Source organism: Gopherus flavomarginatus, chromosome 16 (assembly GCF_025201925.1).
Source record: "Gopherus flavomarginatus isolate rGopFla2 chromosome 16, rGopFla2.mat.asm, whole genome shotgun sequence".
Taxonomy (NCBI): Eukaryota; Metazoa; Chordata; order Testudines; family Testudinidae; genus Gopherus; species Gopherus flavomarginatus.
The window spans coordinates 25,666,888-25,684,936 of NC_066632.1; the positions used below are offsets into that span (position 1 = coordinate 25,666,888).

The window sequence follows — 18,049 nt, forward strand, 5'->3', positions numbered from 1 at the left end:
TCACACGTTGCCCCGCTGTCTGGCTCCAGTAGGCCGGTTCAGTGGTTTAGCCAGCTGTCTTAGTTGTTTTTTCAAGGCCGTACCTCTTCCTCTCTCAGCAGGGGCTTTGGGCAGGGGCAGCATCCTTTCCTCTTACTGGAATGGCTTAGTGACGATAAGTTAACCTCCCTTTGAGGCTTGTCACTGACCAGTAGGAGTCACTCTAGGGTGAAACAGGCGCAGTCTTGTGAGGGCCCAGCTGCCCACAGGGTAAGGCTCAGTTGTCCTGGTAAGCCAAAGGAACTTAGGCACCCAGCATCCATTGAAATTCCATCTGGTGGGGGGCGGGAAGGGGCCTGTGAAGACCCCAGTCTGGGGCCCCTCAGTGTTCTGGTTGTGGGATCTTGGCTATCATCGGCGACTGCCTGTGACTCTGTCTAGATTTCAGCGGTTTTGAAAAAGAAAAATCACACAATGAAATGAAGGACTAATACGAGTATCGCTAGCTGGTGCCTGATATGGTGCCCGCTGCCCCAGCCAACTCTGCCAGCTAGCACCCAGTCCTGAAGGGCAAACCTTGTATCCCAGCCCTTCCAGTCCAGGCTGCTTCTGGGCAGGGGCGATTGGGCTGAATTGTCCGGGCCGTGTTTTTGGAGGTGCGGATAGAATTCGCCCCAGAGCTGAGCCCATCGTAGGCTGCTCAGCTGCTTCAGCCCCAGGAAAACAGAGGTGTTTCACATGTGATAGCCGGCACACTTAACATAATTGTGGAGACAGGGCACGTTGTAGCTTACTGGGTGTCAGCCGGGTAATGCGTGTTAAGCTACAATGTGCAGTGTCTGCACTAGGGTTTTGTACCATCCTAGCTAACGTGTGATCGTTACACCAGTTTTAAAACGCCGCCAGGCCTTTTAGTCCTAGTGGAGACAGGGCCTGAGGGCCAGTCTCTCTCCCCGACAGAGCCACCCTTCTGCAGCAGGCTGCGTCTCGGCAGGGTGGCATTGAAAGGGGAAGATGATGGGCAAGGCAAACGCAGCCGTGATGATGAGTGCGGTGTGCAAACCCAACCAAACTGCAGCCTTCCCACACCAGCTTGGCCCACTCTGATATCCAGCAGCTGTGATCGAGATGAAGCATTGCATGCTGGGAGTTGTAGTCCCTGAGCAAGCTGTGGGCTGCTGTTACCGATCTAAGAGGCAGGTAGGGTAACCAGACTCATTGCTAGTGATGAACCTGCTCCTTCACCCCTGACTGCTTGGTTTAATTTCAAGACCGAATGGTGCTGCTTAGCTCCCGAGGCTTTGTCCGCCCCCAGCGGCGTGGGGTACAGCCACCCTTTCTCTGTCCTGGCAGAAGGCACTTAACCTCCTCCTGAAGCACTCAGCGGACGTCAACGCCCGCGATAAGTTCTGGCAAACGCCGCTCCACGTCGCCGCTGCCAACAGAGCCACCAAGTGCGCGGAGGCCATCATCCCCCTGCTGAGCAGCGTCAACGTGGCAGATCGCACAGGCCGCACAGCACTGCACCATGCTGTGCACAGCGGCCACATCGAGGTGAGCGGCCTGCACCTGCGTGTTCCTCCCCGAGGGGGTGCGGGCGGGTGGTCCGGGGGAGGAGGCTTTCGGGACTTGGGGGTTCTCAGTCTGGTACTGTGACCTTGGCATCTCGGCTTCCCTGTCTGTGAAGCGAGGGTGATCTCTTGAGGGAAGGGACTACCTGGAAATGACGCGGTGACCGACAGGCTCGGGACTCTGGCCAAGTTGCTTTATCTGTTGTTTGTCTGCAGCAGTCTGTCCGCCTTTTGGCTTGGGAGCTCATTGGATCAGGGGCTGCATTCCACGCTGTGTGCGCAGCACCTGACACAATGGGGCCCTGCAGCTGATCAGAGCCTGGAGGCGTTCCCAGAATACAAATATGGGGGAACCATAAAGCATTGCTAAGCTGCTGGCTGGAGGGAGGGAAGTGCTTCGTCCTCAGATGCATGCACTCCATGTGCAGGATCCTCAGCCAGGGCAGAGAGGAGCTGGGGGTGGGCATGGACACCCAACATGCAGTGTCTGTTTCCTGCCCTCTAAACCCCTCTGTCATCCCATGACCTCCTCCAGCCGCATCCCCGGCTGGCCAGGTTCAGCCAGGCAGGCTGGGGCTGCCGTTACGTTTAAATTGTGGCAGTGCCTGGAGGCCAGCCGGGCCCCATCGCTCCAGGTGCCACAGAAAGCGTGAGGCTCTCGTGTGTGCTGCGGCGGGGTTGGCGGAATTTGGTGGGAGCCGTTCCTCTGACTGCTGCCTCTCTCCTCCAGATGGTGAACTTGCTCTTAAACAAGGGAGCCAGCCTGAGCACGTGTGACAAGAAGGAGCGTCAGCCCATCCACTGGGCAGCCTTCCTAGGTACATCACCCTTTGTTAGCTGGCCCTGTTCTGATACAGGTACTTCCTAGTTCCCCAGCATCCCCTTTTGGGACTCCCCTGCAGGTACAGCTAGTGGCACAGGCAGTGAGTCTGGGCAGGGGAGGGGCTCACCACTGTGGGTGTTCTCCCCTTCCCCCCCAGTCTCACCAGTTCTGCACATAGAACCCCAAAACTGTCTCCTCCCTCTGCAGCTGTGAGCTCTTCGGGTGTCATTCAGCACCTGGGCCTGACTCCTGTGTAACTCTGTGTTCAGCAGCCAGGGCTCCAGATCTTTCTTGTCCCGGGCCTGGGTGCGTTTGGCATCACGTGGCTGGCCATGTTGGAGGAGAAGGGACAGAGCCGCCGAGATCTGGTGGGCAGGGTGGGAGGAGAACCCTTTTCTGGACTCTCCCATCAGCGTGTGGCTGCAGGGGGGTGGGAGAGACATTGGACTTTGTAGGGGCGCGTGGCACCTTTCGTATGCAAAAGAATGTTATAAAGGTGTAATGGGGTGGTCTGCCTCGCAAAGGCCGGGGGCCAGCCAGCCCGGATTGCTCAGCCTGCCTGTGCCACAGGTAACTACCTCCCGCCCTCAGGAGCAGGACTCCCTGGGGTCAGGATGGCAGAGAACTCAAGTTGGTGGGGGAGGCCACCGAGACCAAGCTGGGCTTCTGGGGAAGGCCCTGATTAGGGGGGGGAGGACCCCAGGGAAGCAGCCTGGGCATCAAGGCTCTACCCATGAAAGGCAGCCCAGAGGGGGTGATGGGAAACTGAGGCAGGGGGTGTACAGGGCAGGTACATCCTGTGACATACAGCCTCTTCTCTCCTAACTTACGGGGTGAGCAAAGTCTGGGCAGTGACAGCCGGGGTCAGCCTTGTGCTACTTCTTACGCTGCCGTCAGGCTCAAGTCCTGCTGGCATTAGCAGGCCATGGCCAGTGACAGGGCGCTGCACCAGGGGACAGCGCTAATATTATGCCACTGCTGCGCAGGCGGGGAAAAGCAGGTCCCCTCCCATTGCTGGTGCTGGTGTCAAACGGAGAGCCCGTGGGATTCCCTGGCTGGAGGATTGAACTGTGGGGAGTTAGGAGGATACGGAGGCTAGACAAAGCTCTTGATCCACGTATCCAAGCCCCTGCCCATCCCATGTGGAGCAAGTGAAGCCAAACTAAGACATTTCTATCTGAATCGCCTTATTAGCAAGCTTCAGGGCATGGCTGGGGGGCAGGGAATCTTTTCCCCCTCTGGGCCGCCCAGCTGGCTGTTCCATGAAACACGATGGTGGATCCCAGTCCAGTGTCTGGTGGCTGCGTATCGACCCTGACTCCTCCATCGCCGCTGACTCGATCGCTCTGCTTGGGACTCACCGTCCTCTGAGGTGCTGCAGCCCTGAGTTCCTGTTTCCTTTGCACAGGGCATTTGGAAGTTCTGAAGCTGCTGGTGGCCCGGGGCGCTGACATCATGTGTAAGGATAAGAAGGGTTACACCTTGCTCCACACGGCAGCAGCCAGCGGCCAGGTCGAGGTCGTGAAACATCTGCTGAGGCTGGGAGTCGAGGTGAGGCCAGTAGCGGCTTGGCCAACTCCAGTCCAGTGCCAGTGCGGGACCCTGGTTCCGTTTGCAACGCAGACTCGAAGGAAGGCACTGGGTCTAGGCAGACGCTAGAGGATGTCCCAGGAGAGCGTGCGGTGTTAGTCATTGGATAGGTGGCCGCCAAGGAAATCCATGAGGGTGCTGGAAACTCCCTGGCTGTCGTGGGGGTAGTGAGGGGGCATTCTCACCTGCTGAGGCTGCATGGATCCACATGGGATGCTGCTGGACTTGAAGCTAGAGAGGGAAAGCTGAAGCCCTGGTCACCTGTGCTTCTTAAAGATCCACCAGTGCTTTCCCCAGGAGTTAGGGGAGTTAATGCCATTGTCCTACCCAGATTCCCCCTGGAGTTAACAGTGTTTGGCCCTTGTTTCTGTTGGATTTGGGACTTTTCTTCACCTGTGCTGAGCAGTCGGCGTTTGCTCCTGTTTCCTGTGATGACTTGAGGGGGTCCCCAGGCACTGAGGAGAAGGGGGGGGGGTGACTCATTGGGCATTGATGGTGAATGTATGGAGGAGGAGATCAGGGATTGATGGCATCTGGTTCTCAGTAGAGTGGGCTCCCCCCTCCCCTTTTCTTGGCTAGTCTCAGACCATGCTTGCCCGAGATCCCCTGACGTCTTGGCTCTGTTCGTTCCCGCAGATCGATGAACCCAATTGCCTTGGGAACACTGCACTTCACATCGCCTGTTACATGGGCCAGGACGCCGTGGCCAATGAACTAGTCAACTACGGCGCCAACGTCAATCAGCCCAACGAGAAGGGCTTCACCCCTCTGCACTTTGCTGCCGTCTCCACCAATGGGGCCCTTTGCCTGGAGCTCCTTGTGAACAATGGCGCTGACGTGAACTTTCAGGTACGCCGGCCAGGGCTGGACCACGCGCACGAGACACGGGCAGCAGGTGGCATGAACTCAGTAGGGTGGTGGGGGAAGGACGGAGTTCAGAACCCAGACACACGGGATCTTCCAGGCATGGACGGAACTTTCACCCCTCAATTGCTGAGCTCGGGGACTGTGTCACCAGCTGGCTTGTTTTCCCCTCTCTCCCTGCAGAGTAAGGAAGGGAAGAGCCCTTTGCATATGGCTGCCATTCACGGACGGTTTACGCGTTCTCAGATCCTCATACAGAACGGTAAGTGGCTCTCTGGATGCTGAGCTAATGTTCTCCTACCGGGCATTTCACTCCAGCTCGCTCACCAACCAGTGCCTCCCGGGCATCCCGTCCCTCTCTCCTTGTTTCAGTGTTAATAGCGCCTGCCTGGGGAATGAAGTGCCCTGCCTCCCCCCCACCCCCAAAATCAGCTCTGTTCCCAGCTAAACAGCCACCCCTCACAGAGAGACACAGGTTTGGTCTAGATCTCGTGGGGCACCAAGCTGAAATTCCAGCGCATGGAAGCTCAGAGCCAAAGAGCTGTCAGCACTGCTAGATCCTGCCACCAGTGACAATCTTCCTCTGAGTCCAGTGCCAGCCGCTGTCTTGGCTGCTGCAGCCGAGGCTGAACCGGGGACCTCCTGAGCCAAACGCAGGAGCTGCTACAGCTTGCGCTAAAGAGCCTGGGCTCCATAAGTGGGGCTGCGATGGACTCAGGCGCTGTGCAGATCAGGCATGGGAGGTGTGTGTGCATGTGGGGAGCAGGGATGAGGGCTGTAACACTCACTCATCCGTGGGTTGGGCCTTCTGCCTGGAGAACGGCTGTGTGACGCTGTCTCAGTGCAATGCACCACAGCCCTCCGCGGGGACTAGGGGAGCAGGTCTTGGGCTGCCCGAGCCAGAAACTCCCCACCAAGCCGGCTGCCTCTTGCTTTCTTTTCTAGGCAGTGAGATAGACTGTGCTGACAAATATGGCAATACCCCCCTCCATGTTGCTGCTAGATACGGCCACGAGCTGCTAATTAGTACTTTGATGACGAATGGTGCTGACACTGCAAGGTGAGGAGGCCTCCAGGGGGGCCTGGCGATGTGGGAGGTGCACTCACACGGGGGGGGGGGGGGGTTGGGTGGGCAGGCTCAGCTGGTGGGAGGCAGTTTTCCCCCTGATGTGCCGGAGATGGGACCGGTTAGGCCCGTGCTCAGAGGCAGAGCGGAGAAGCCTTCTTAGCTGCTGGCTGGTGGCTCTTGTTCATGTGCCTGGGTCAAACCGATCGCCAGATTTGGGGCAAGGGAGCAATTCCCCCCTAGGTCAGATTGACGGGGACTTTGGGGCATTTTCACCTTCCTCTGCAGCGTGGCGCCCAGCTCGCTTGCTGCATCATCGCTCATGTCTCCCCTACGGGCCTTGGGTGGGTGGGGGGTGGTTCATGCCACAGGCAGAGAACTGGAGACACTGGTTGATTTTCCTGAGGACTGAAATGTTTGATCTAACTATAGTCGTTGGGCTTGATAGAGGGCTCTGTGGGTGCACCTGAATGGCCTGCGTTAGACTAGGTCATCCCATGGGCCTGTCTAGCTTGTGGCTCTGCTGCTCTGCGGAAGGAAGTTTGCTGAGGATAGGGAGGGCTGACCGGGAGAGCCTGCAGGCTGCCATGGGGTAGAATTCCTTCTCCACCATCAGGAGACCCCCACGTCAGCGGGACAGGAGGAAAGACTGTCTGCTAGCTGGGGTAGCGAGCTGTGACTGTTCCGTTCCTATCTGACCTCTCTCCCTGTTGGCAGGCGTGGAATCCACGACATGTTCCCTCTGCACTTAGCTGTTCTCTTTGGATTTTCAGACTGTTGTCGTAAGCTACTTTCCTCAGGTGAGCAAAGCCTGGGTTGCCTTGGGGGGCGGGGAAGGGGAGTATCCTGGGCTGGGAGGGACCTGGTGAGTCCTCGCCTGACCCGTCTCCTACTGCCCCGCAGGTCAGCTGTACAGCATCGTCTCCTCGCTGAGCAACGAGCACGTGCTGTCCGCGGGTTTCGATATCAACACGCCTGACAACCTTGGGAGGACGTGCCTCCATGCTGCTGCTTCTGGAGGGTGAGTCCCTACCCTGGGCATGGCCGGGCATCGCGCCCGGCTCCCCGGCAGCCCTCTAGGGAGAGGCAACTGCAGCTGCTTTCGCCTTGTCATGGGGATATCAGATTCTTTAGCCCCAAACACAACCTGCTTCCCCTCTGCGTACCGCGGTGTATAACGTAGGCAGTGTGGTCTAGTGGTCAGGACACAATTGGAGGTCAGCTCATCTGGGTTCTGCTCCCAGCTCTGGGAGGGAAATGGGGGCTAGCGTCTAAAGCAGGGCCTGGGAGAGCTGACCCTTTTGATTCCTGCTTCCGCTGTGAACACGCCGGGCCTCTGGGCAAGTCACTTACCTTTGTTCCTCAGTTTCCCCATGTTTAAAATGCTTCCCTGCCTCCCAGGGGGTATTGTAAGGGGGAATCGGGCCATGTTGGTAAAGCACTCTGAAGAGTGAATGCGAAGTATTGGTAACTAATGAATTGTATTTCCTCAGTGCGTTTAGTTCGCGTGGCCCACTACAGTTCGATTTCATGCTGTTGCAGAGTGAGATCACGGCGCTGAAGGAGAGCGGGTTGCACAGCTCTCATCTCAGTGGGGAAAGAGGGACTCATGGGAGCAGTGCTTTTCCTCCGCTCAATCAGCAAGTCAGGGGCCCAGCAGGGAACAGCACCCAGGAGTGATAGATCCTATTTGTAGCATGAAATCCAATGCCTAGATCATGCTAGCGGCAGGGGTCGAGTTTTATTACCCGTCGCAGCCTGGCTGGAATACCTAGATATGATTCCCAGTCGCTGCAGAGCAGCAGGAAGAGAGAAATAGAGGCACAAGCGTGTTCCCAGAAAGCTGGAGAGTTACTAGTGTTACAGGCAGCCCCAGTGCAGTGGGTAGTCTAGGCACCATGCCAGTGGGGATGGGCAGGGTGCTCAATCATACTCTCTTGTCTTACAAATGTGAAAACAGGCTGCAGGCAGGCACAGGTCACGTGTTAGGCAGAGCAGCCCCAGAAAGCCAGCGCTGACCCCAGCCCCTCTCAGCGGGTTTCCCCTCTGTTCCCTCTGCAGGAACGTTGAATGTCTTAATTTGCTGTTGAGCAGCGGTGCTGACTTGAGGAGGAGAGATAAATTTGGAAGGTAAGTACTGATGGCGGCATGCCTGTGTGAAGGGGCAAAGAGAAGCTTTTTGTGAACGATCGCACCCTCGGGGCTGGGGGACAGAGAGCTGGGCATTAGGAACGAACCCCTGTGGCTGGGAAGATCTGCGGGCGCAGATGGGCAGCAGGGGCTCGTCCCGTGCTGAAGGTGCTCGCAGAGCAGGTCACCCATATCCGTGTCCCCTCCTCCTCCCACCCCACGGGAGCCCAGCTCTGCTTCTTGGAGAGCCGTGTAGCCTGGTGGGGTTGGATATTGCTGTGCCATGCGTGTGTGTCACTTGGGCCTGGCTGCAGTTGTCTCTGCAGAGTCCTGCATCTCCTTGGGTTTGCAGCCATTCTGCATAGCAGCAGGTGTTCCTCACCCCGTTTTCTGCTCTCCTCCCTAGGACTCCACTGCACTACGCAGCTGCCAATGGCAGCTATCAGTGTACGGTGACGCTGGTCACTGCCGGAGCCAGTATTAACGAGACGGACTGTAAAGGCTGCACTCCCTTACACTATGCTGCTGCTTCGGACACGTACAGGAGGTAGGACAACCCTGAGGGACCTGCCTCCCATAGCAGCTGCTGCTGGATACCACAGGGCAGGGCGGTCCGTAGTACTTCCTGATTGGAGCGGGTACCCTGCAGTTCCCTGGCACCCGCCAGCTGGTGGGAGGTGGTGCCTGGTGGCTTCTAAAGAGGAGGAGCATTGTAAGGGAAAGGAAGGATAGGCCAGTGCCTGTCTCTGGACTCCTGGGGTCTACTCCCAGCTCTGCTGGGTGATGTTGGCAAGTCACCTCCCCACTAGGCGTGTGAAATAAGGATAATGCTGACCTGCCGCTGAGGAGGAGGCTTACTCAGGGTTTTCTCAGCTCTTGGTCTTAAGATGGTAGAAACAAATCACTGATGAATAGCCAAGCCCTCTGCTTATGCAGCCAGGCCCGTGTGTTGCAGAATGCTCTTCCGCTACGAAGGCAGTGGGAAACGGGTCCAAAAGAAGCGACGTTCAGCCTAGCGCGGCGGAGGCGAAACAGAGGCGCTTCCAGGGCTGTGCGGCTGCTGCTGCTGCAGGGAGTGGGTCTGGACCTGGCTTTCCAAAAGCGGAAAGCGTCTGGGTGTTTGCAAGCTGACTGGGGTCTGTCCAGCTTCCCCGTCCCCCTCGCTTGCTTTGTCTCAGCCAGCTGACATGGGCTTGCGATCTTTCAGAGCAGAGACTCATTCAGGAAACAGCCATGACACTGACGAGGAGCCACTGAAGGAGTCCAGAGTGAAGGAGGCATTCTTGTGAGTGGCCGATCTCAACCCCCTGCTCAGGGCTAACATTTGTCATCCGTCCTGTCTCCCATGGCACTGGTGGAACCCTGCCATTTCCCTCTTCCCCCACCCACTCTCAGCTGAGAGGCACCCTCTGAGCCGGTGCACTGGGGGCGTCTCCAGCAGGCATTGGAGTGACTGACTTTTAATAAGGATCTGCCCTTGGATCAAAAGTGCCTTGAGGCAGATTCATCGTGGGCATGGCGCTCTCATTGCCTTTAGTGGGAATTTCTGAGTCCTTTTCGCACCCCGTGTGCCGGGAAGCGAGGATCTGGCATTTGCGCGGAATCTGTGCTGGCTGCTTAGAACTGGCCCAGCAGGCACGTCCGTGGGAACGCATGTCTGACCACTGCCTCTCCCCGTGCATGTTGCAGTTGTTTAGAGTTCTTGCTGGATAATGGTGCAGATGCTTCGCTCCGGGACAAGCAGGGATACACCGCTGTCCACTATGCAGCTGCCTACGGCAACAGACAGAACCTCGAGCTGGTAAGCAGGCTGGGGGTGGGGGGCAGCCGAAGCTGCCTGGTGTCCTTTGGTTTACAGGCGACTCGAATGAGGAGTTCTCCCAGGGAGAGGTAGGGGGGAAGTTTCTGCTCAGCCTCCCCAGCCGAATCTGGGAGTATGGCAGAAGTCTTCTGGGGAGTGGCCAGGGCCGAGTGCTGTGGCCGAAGGTGTGGGGGGCAGAGCTGGGTGACGAGGGAGGAAGGAACTGGGATTATGATGTAGGTTTTAAAACCCTTTGGGCTCCTAATCCCCCTCCCTCGGATCTGGCTGAGGAGGGGAAGCCTGTGCTGGCCAGTTCCTCAAAAAAGATGAGATGGGAGCAGAGAGGAGACTTGGTGACTGGTGCACACAGATGTGCCCGGATCTCAGGCCAGCTCCCAAAGACAGGATGGTAACCTCAGCCAAGGAGCTGCAGGCCAGTGAGCGATGGGCACTGGGGTGCTGGGCGTCTCAGAAACACACGGAGTTGCTCTCCTGGAAGACGGCTCCGCTCCAGGGGACATGGAAGCCATCTTCCTGTGGTGAAGAGCAGTGAGGCCATTTTTAAACACCCGTGATGAAGGAATCCATTTGGGGTGCACCAACGTGTGAGAAGCACAGGGCAAACGCCCTGCTAAAAGGACTCGGACTCACATGTCTTGTGTGCTTCATCCTGATCTCGTTAGTGAAAGCAGTGTGGAGATCTACCCCATTAAAGGAATTTCTCCATTCCGGGTTCCAAGCAAGTGGCTTTGGTGCCGTTGGGGGCTGGCTTCCAACATCCCAGATGCTCCACAGAGCAAGCTGCTGGCGTTGCCTGTGGTGGTCAGAACAGAGGAGCAGTACAACCCGAAGAGTTTACCGTGGTGTGTTTTGTTGCAGCTCCTGGAAATGTCTTTTAACTGCCTGGAGGACGTGGAAAGCACCATCCCAGTCAGCCCTTTGCACTTAGCTGTAAGTTTGTCTGTTGTTGACCTTTGACCCATGACCTGAGCTCAGGTGATCAGGGAAATACACTCACTGTATCTTAGACAGAGTTCAGCTGCCGGCTGAATTAGTGCAAATGAAACTAAAGCTCTTGTGCAAAGAAACATCAAGATTATTTGAAAATAGGCTTGGTAGTGAGCCTGCAGCCTGGTATTTGAGGCCTAGTGGCAGTAAAAGTTAGCATAAGGCTACGTTAAGCCCAAGAGAAGCTAGATTAGTAAGTAACCTTAGGTTAGAAGCTCTAGCAAATATCTGTATTGTGCTGTAAAGGTTTTATTGTGCCAGACTCGTTAACTGCACTGTATAGAGAACGTCTGTCTCCGCAAAGCCTTAGAGTCCCCAAACTGGGGAGCAGGAATGGCAAATATGGACAGGAGGCCAAGACGTAATCAAGTATAGTCTTGGACGTAGGTGGGTGTAGAGAACAAGTGCCTAAAGGGAGAATCAAACCGGCCCCTCGGTGGAATCTCAGGATGGCAGGGTGGTGACAAGCTTCACACTTCATCTCACCCTGGCCTGGGGGTTGGTGAGTGGACGTGACGCAGCGTCTGCAGAATTCTTGTCTTGTTTCCTAGTCTGTGATTTAGGCTTATAGTGATTGTGGTGTTAATAAAACTCATCATGTCCCTGTGGGTCATACCAGTCATCCTCTCTATTAATCTCTGAGTAGCCACCAAAGACGGCACCTGTTCCTAGTGACATGCATTTTGTATCCCAAATTAATCTAAAGGCTACACTGTCCTGACATTGCTGGTGAAGAAACAAGGTTGACTTTGCTTCCAGTGATGCCACGTGTGTAATAGGGCTAACCCCACTGGAAAGGACTTGCTGCCCGATCATGGGGTGTCAGGCTCCAAAACAGTGGCTGCTGTCCCATGGTTAAGCACAGATATTGTGCTCTGTGCTGTCCGAGACACGGAAGGAGGGGAGTTTGCAGTCTAGACTGACGTCAGCAGGTTGTATCCCCTTCTCCATTGACTTGTGGACAGCTGGGCAATATCTCCCTTTTTTTAAGCTTGGCTAATTTTACAAGGTTTCTTCCTAAAGATTCAGGGCTTCAGGCCAGAAGAGATCATTAGATCATGTAGTCTGGCCCCCCACGGGCTGGAGAAATTAACCCCATTACTCCTGTATTGAGCTCAATAATTCATGCTGTCAGGACGAATTCGTTTTGATTGTTTTCAAACGAGAATAGCCTGTTTCGAATTAGTAACTTGTGGCATTTACACAGCAGCAGTGGACAAGTTACACGCGAGGGAAACAAGGGCACGCATCAGCCGGGCAGTCATACGCTGCTGTGCCAGTCACCGGGGGGGGTGGAGTATAAGCAATCTGGACAGCAGCAGGAGGAAAATGGGGTATTTCACACTGTCCCTTCCAGAGCGTGAACCTTGGCAGTTCTGCAGGCACCGGCCAGGGGGGCGGAAGGGGGAGCGTGGTCGGCGTGTCATCGAGAGAGCCTTCATTATAACGGCGGTAGAGAATTTTGACTGCCCCTTCCTCCTGGACAGCGTGTGTCCAGCTCCTTTCCTAAGAGAATGTGCTCTGTGTTGCCTGCAGGCCTATAACGGTCACTGTGAAGCCCTGAAGACGCTTGCCGAAACCCTCGTGAACCTTGACGTGCGGGACCACAAAGGGCGGACGGCGCTGTACCTTGCCACAGAGAGGGGTTCCACGGAGTGCGTGGAGGTGCTCACCAGCCACGGCGCTTCCGCCCTCGTGAAGGAAAAGAAGAAGAAGTGGACGCCGCTCCATGCTGCAGGTGGGAGTGGAAAGGCACCTCTGCTGGGTTGGTCAGTGGATCGGGCACCACAGATCTCATTGTAGGGTTCTTTGCTGCAAAGTCAGCCTTTCAGAGCCCAGGCCTCCCCCTGCCTGACCCACAACAGGGCCGCAGACAGCCTGCTTGGCTTGGGGTGACTTCACATGGCTCCTTTTGAGGTCATGAAAGGGGATGTTGCAGGGTGACTCCTGTCAAGCAGGAGCAGGGTCCTGTGACCAATGACCTGCTCCTCAGAAGGGCCTACAGGCGTACCTGGGCCTTATAAAAGAGGAAACTGTAGCAAAAGCCTGAGCTATAGAATCACAGAGTCATAGAAATGTTGGGTTGGAAGGGACCTTGAGAGGTCATAAAGTCCAGCCCCCCGTGCTGAGGCAGCACCAAGTAAAACTAGACTTGCCCTGACGGCTGTTTGTTCCACCTGTGCTTAAAACCGCCCCAGTGATGCGGATTTCACCATCTCCCCTGGAAGCCTGTGTCAGAGCTTAACTCCCGTTTTTCCTAACGTCACTCTAACCTAAATCTCCCTGGCTGTAGATGAAGCCCATTGCTTCTTGTCCTACCTCCACTGGACATGAGAACAATTAGTCACCGTCCTCGTGATAACAGCCCTCAGCGTATTTGTAGACTGTTAACAGGTTCTCTCAAAGGATCTAAGTTGCATCATGCTGGGGCATGAAAAAGCCCCCTTGAGTAACACAAGTTTCACGCTGTCCACCAACATAGCTTTCGCTTCTCGATGAAGTGGAATGATCATGCCAATGGGAGAGCACTCTCCTGTCAGCATAGAGTGTCTTCCTCAGACACACTGCATCGGTGCAGTGCTGTCGTGTAGACTTACCCTCCGTCGTCTTTTCTCAGAGCTAAACATCCCCAGTTTTAACCTTTCCTCGTGGATCTGGTTTTCTAAACCTTAAATAATTTCTGTTGCTCTTCCCTGGATTCTCTCTAGCTTGTCCACATCTTTCTTAGAGTGTGGTGCCCAGAGCAGGACACAGTACAGCTGAGACCTTACCAGTGCTGAGCAGAGCAGGACAGTTACCTCCTGTGTCTGACCTAAGACACTCCTGTTAATACACCCTAGAATGAGATTAGTCTTTTTTCTCAGTTGCATCACATTGTTGACTCGTATTTAATTTGTGATCCACTCTAACCCCCTAGTATTTTTCTACCACACTTCTTCCTAGGCAGTCATTTCCCATTTTGTATGTGTGCAACTGATTGTTCCTTCTCAAGTGTAATACATTGCCCCTTGTCTTTATTGAATTTCATCTTGCTGATTTCAGACAAATTCTCCAATTTATCAGTCGTTTTGAATTCTAATCCTGTCCACCAAAGTGCTTCCAATCCCTCCCAGCTTGGTGTCACCCAGAAATTTTATAAATATGTTCTCCACTCTGTTATCTGTCATTAATGAAAATATCGTCTCCTATCGGACCAGGAGTAACCGTCATGGGAAGCCACTAGAGACGCCTTTCTAGTTTGACACCGAACCGTTGATAACTGCTCTCTGACTACAGTCTTTCAACTGGTTGTGCACCCACATTATAGCAGTTTCAGTTAGACTGCATCTCTCTAGTCTGCTTATGAGAGTGTCATGCGGGACTATCAAAAGCCCTACTAAAATCAAGGCCTGTCGCATCTACTGCTTCCCTTAGGCCAGTAACACTGTATGTCTCTGTAACTCCTCCCTGCCTTGCGTCTCTCTCACAGCTGCCTACGGGAACACAGATTCCCTACACCTTCTGATCGACAACGGGGAGCGAGCGGATATCACCGACGTTATGGACATCCATGGCCAGTGAGTCAATTCTGATTTCTCTGTAATAGCCGCTGTCTGCATGAGGATATCCTTCCTGCCCCAGAGCAGTGCGTGACATGCCAAACAGCTGCATAGAACGATGCTGCTGCTCAGTGATGGTCCCCTGAGGATCTTCCCAAAGTGCTTTGCAAAGAATTAAACCTCCCTACACCCCCAGCCTATCTTACAGAAGGGGGAAACTGAGGCAAGGAAAAGGACTTATTCAAGGTCATGCAGCAAATTGGAAGCAGCGCTGGGAATAAAACTCAGGACTCCCTGACTCCCAGTCCTCCTGCTCCAACCCCTGCCTTTCCTGCTGTCACCCTAGGCGGCACTGACCTCTCAGAGCTGGGTAGAACCCAGGAGTCCTGACTCCCAGCACCCCTGCGCTGTCACCCCTAGACAGCACTGACCTCCCAGAGGTGGAAAGAACCCAGGAGTCCGGACTCCCAGCCCCCCTGTGCTCTCTCCCCTAGACAGCACTGACCTCCCAGAGGTGGGAAGAACCCAGGAGTCCTGACTCCCAGCACCCCTGCACTCTCACCACTAGACAGCACTGACCTCCAAGAGCTGGGATAGATACCAGGAGTTCTGTAAAATAGGGATTTAAACTTGCAAATGTTCACTGCCCTTCCCAAGCCAACATCCTTCTCCTGTGCTCCCCCAATCGCCCCGCAGAACCCCACTGATGCTGGCGATCATGAACGGCCACGTCGACTGCGTCCATCTCTTGCTGGAGAAGGGATCCACAGCAGATGCAGCAGACAGGAGAGGCAGGACTGCGCTGCATCGAGGGGTGAGTGAGCGTGATGGAGCTCAATGCGGACCCTGGGGTTTCTCTCACTGGGTTTCCTGCAGGTCACTTTGTTCTAGGAAGGGCTGGTGGCACTGACACTCTCCATTATGAGAGCCTGTTTTCAGTTACTTATAACATTGCCCAACTTCTGCCATTTGAGCTGAAATTTCGCATGCCAGGCGTCTGCCTCAGGCTGACTTTGTGGGGCAATTTTTCACCGTAACAGTTCAGCGCCTCTGAGAACGAGGCAAAGGGACAGTATTTTTAAAAATTCCGGCAACCTTTTCCTTGGAGAAACTATAGCGCCCCCAGCTGTGGATCTAAGAGTTGAAATTCAGTGTGGTGCCTGTTGCTGTTCCTATGCAAATCCAGCCACGTTTGTTGTAACCCTGCCTGCACTTGGCGTGTGGAGCGGTTTCCTGCTGGGCTGGAGGCACCGCTTCACAGCTGTGGCTGTTCTTTACCCGGCACAGGCGGTGACGGGGTGTGAGGACTGCCTGGGAGCCCTGCTGGACCACGATGCCTTTGTATTGTGTCGGGATTTCAAGGGTCGAACCCCCATCCATTTTGCGTCGGCGTGTGGGCATTCAGAAATCCTGAGGACCTTGCTGCAGGCAGCGCTCTCTACTGACCCTCTGGACTCCGTGGTCGATTATAGCGGCTACTCACCGATGCACTGGGCTTCATACAGCGGTAAGAACCTGAGAGCCATGATGCCTCTCCATCCTCTCTGCCTTATACCCACTGCAGACCAAGAGAGAGCTCAGCCAAAACAGCCCTTCCTCGTTCAGCACTAACGAGGCCATGGATAGAACACTGTGTTGTTCTAGGGGCCCTACTGGAAATAAGAGCCTCCCCCTCTCTGGGTTGAGAGTGACACAATGTCATTGCCATCTGGCTGTTCAGGGTTTGAGATGAAATCCTGGACATCGGCGGCCAAGTATCCGCGACACGCAGGCCACCCCCTTGTGGTATCCCCCAGCTCCTGTGTGTTGGCAAACTCAGCCAAGAGGCCAACAATGGGGGCAGAATTAGGGTTTGTCTACACTTGAAATGCTACAGTACCACCGTGGTAGCGTGTTGGTGTAGACCCTACCTACACCCCTGGGAGGGTAGTCAGTCTACCTCCCTGACAGGCGGTAATGTGGCTGATGGAAGACACTGGGCTGTCTACGTCAGCTGACCTATGTTGCTCAGGGACGTGAATTTCTCATGCTCCGTAGCAACATAGCTGGGTTGACCCAGTGTAGACCAAGTCTTCGAAATGTGTGAAAACGCAGAAGGGTTTTACTGTTAGATAAGACAGGGGACTGATCTCTCTCTGGCCGAGAGGAGAAGCCGAGGGTTTGCCCAGCTAGCGGAGCTGGCATTGTCTCCTTGTCATACTGCACCAGGCTGTTTGTGTCCAGTCTGGTATCCTGCTGCCAAGTCTTCATGTTTCAGACAAATGGCGCTCGCTTGCCTTCCCCTCCTGTAAATAATGCACCGGGCCAGCTTGATCTCACGCCATGGGAAACTGCAGGAACATTCTTCCTGCTTCGCCCTTGATGGCTTCCCTGGGCCTTGGAAGGAGCTAAGGGCTGGTCAGGGTGTTTGTTCCATTCAGGTCTTCCCCTCTCTGGTGTCAGTCTCCCAGGCCTGAGAGGTGATTGCCAGGACACTGCTCAGCTCACAGCTCCCCTGTCCTTTCTCCCTCTTTGCAGGACATGAAGATTGTCTTGAATTGTTACTTGAACACAATCCATTTGTGTACCTAGAAGGAAACCCCTTTACTCCATTGCACTGTGCAGTGTAAGTAGCCACCGGCCCGGAGCCGGCTTCTTCTGCATCCTGGTTCAGAACAGTGTGCGAGAGAGCGCGCACGGCAGGGCAGGGATGGACGTGTGCTCTCGGAGTGACAGGCTGGGCTCCAGCTCCTTGTTATCCCAAAGGCTCTCGACCCCACGGGGCTGCGGAGATTGACAGTTCTACCATGCCCTCCATTCTGCGTTGGCCTCAGAATCCAGTAACCAGACTCTTCCCCTCCGGGTCCCTTCTGGGGCTGTGGTCAGTATGACCCACTAGAGGGTGCATTGGAGCCAGGCAGCCAGGGTCCTGCCATCAGCATGGGGATAGTTCAGAGATTTATTCACTTCCCAGCCAGCTGGACTAAGCAGGCAATCAACCTGGAGCCCATTCAGCTGGCCAGCGGGGAGTGCTGCACCACGGCATGTCATCTTCCTTCCCCTGCCTGCGGCTCTTTGGCCCGGGGCAGCAAAGGATTGAGCTGGCGCCTTGACAGCTCAGCCCAGCCTTGGGTTTCATTTTCCTCCTTGTCACCCCTGCAGAATTAACAGCCAGGAAGGCACTGCTGAAATGCTGGTGGAAGCATTGGGTGCCAAGATTGTTAATAGCAGAGATGCCAAAGGAAGGTGAGCGGCGTCTTTTAATCTCGTGGCTCGGTCTCTCCCGGCATTCAGAGGAGCCTGGGGGATGCCAAAGGCCGACGTATTCTCCCGCTTGATTGCTTTTGTGCTCTGATCCCATTGGCTCTCACTAGCCGAGCCAAGTGCGTACTGGGAAACCTCCCAGGAGCATCCACGAAGTGGTGCCGACCCTCTGCCCCCTGAGTTACTCCTGACCCCGATGTAGTGCCGGGGCGCTGTGCTGCTGCCGGTGCAGTGGGTCACAGCAGATGTGAAAGCAAGGTCCTGGCAGCTTGGAGTGATCAGAGGAGGGTCCCCTGGCTCTCTGTATGGGTCAGACTCGCCCCAAATTCCATCTTGGGTAACTACATCTAATTCCCTGTGATCTCAGCTGCATACAGCATTTGGTTTTACTTCCTGTCCTAAATGGTCACAGAGTGGCAGTGTGCGCCTGCTGTG

General features: G+C 55.2%; 1 protein-coding gene across 2 annotated transcripts in view; it reads left to right on the forward strand.

The window, feature by feature from the left end:
* The window catches only part of ANKRD52 (ankyrin repeat domain 52), a 49,243-nt gene that overhangs the window by 12,860 nt on the left and 18,334 nt on the right, over window positions 1–18,049 (forward strand). Inside the window, exons 5-23 of one of the 2 annotated variants that reach the window (XM_050924683.1) lie at window positions 1,333–1,533; window positions 2,281–2,407; window positions 3,782–3,924; window positions 4,600–4,812; window positions 5,011–5,089; window positions 5,773–5,887; window positions 6,611–6,693; window positions 6,797–6,914; window positions 7,955–8,023; window positions 8,430–8,570; window positions 9,231–9,308; window positions 9,713–9,824; window positions 10,704–10,775; window positions 12,369–12,570; window positions 14,302–14,389; window positions 15,068–15,185; window positions 15,659–15,878; window positions 16,889–16,976; window positions 17,513–17,596. In XM_050924683.1, coding sequence (XP_050780640.1) covers window positions 1,333–1,533; window positions 2,281–2,407; window positions 3,782–3,924; window positions 4,600–4,812; window positions 5,011–5,089; window positions 5,773–5,887; window positions 6,611–6,693; window positions 6,797–6,914; window positions 7,955–8,023; window positions 8,430–8,570; window positions 9,231–9,308; window positions 9,713–9,824; window positions 10,704–10,775; window positions 12,369–12,570; window positions 14,302–14,389; window positions 15,068–15,185; window positions 15,659–15,878; window positions 16,889–16,976; window positions 17,513–17,596 — 2,351 coding nt within the window. The remainder of the gene's footprint in view (window positions 1–1,332; window positions 1,534–2,280; window positions 2,408–3,781; window positions 3,925–4,599; window positions 4,813–5,010; window positions 5,090–5,772; window positions 5,888–6,610; window positions 6,694–6,796; window positions 6,915–7,954; window positions 8,024–8,429; window positions 8,571–9,230; window positions 9,309–9,712; window positions 9,825–10,703; window positions 10,776–12,368; window positions 12,571–14,301; window positions 14,390–15,067; window positions 15,186–15,658; window positions 15,879–16,888; window positions 16,977–17,512; window positions 17,597–18,049) is intronic. The other variant, XM_050924685.1, reaches the window with a different exon arrangement.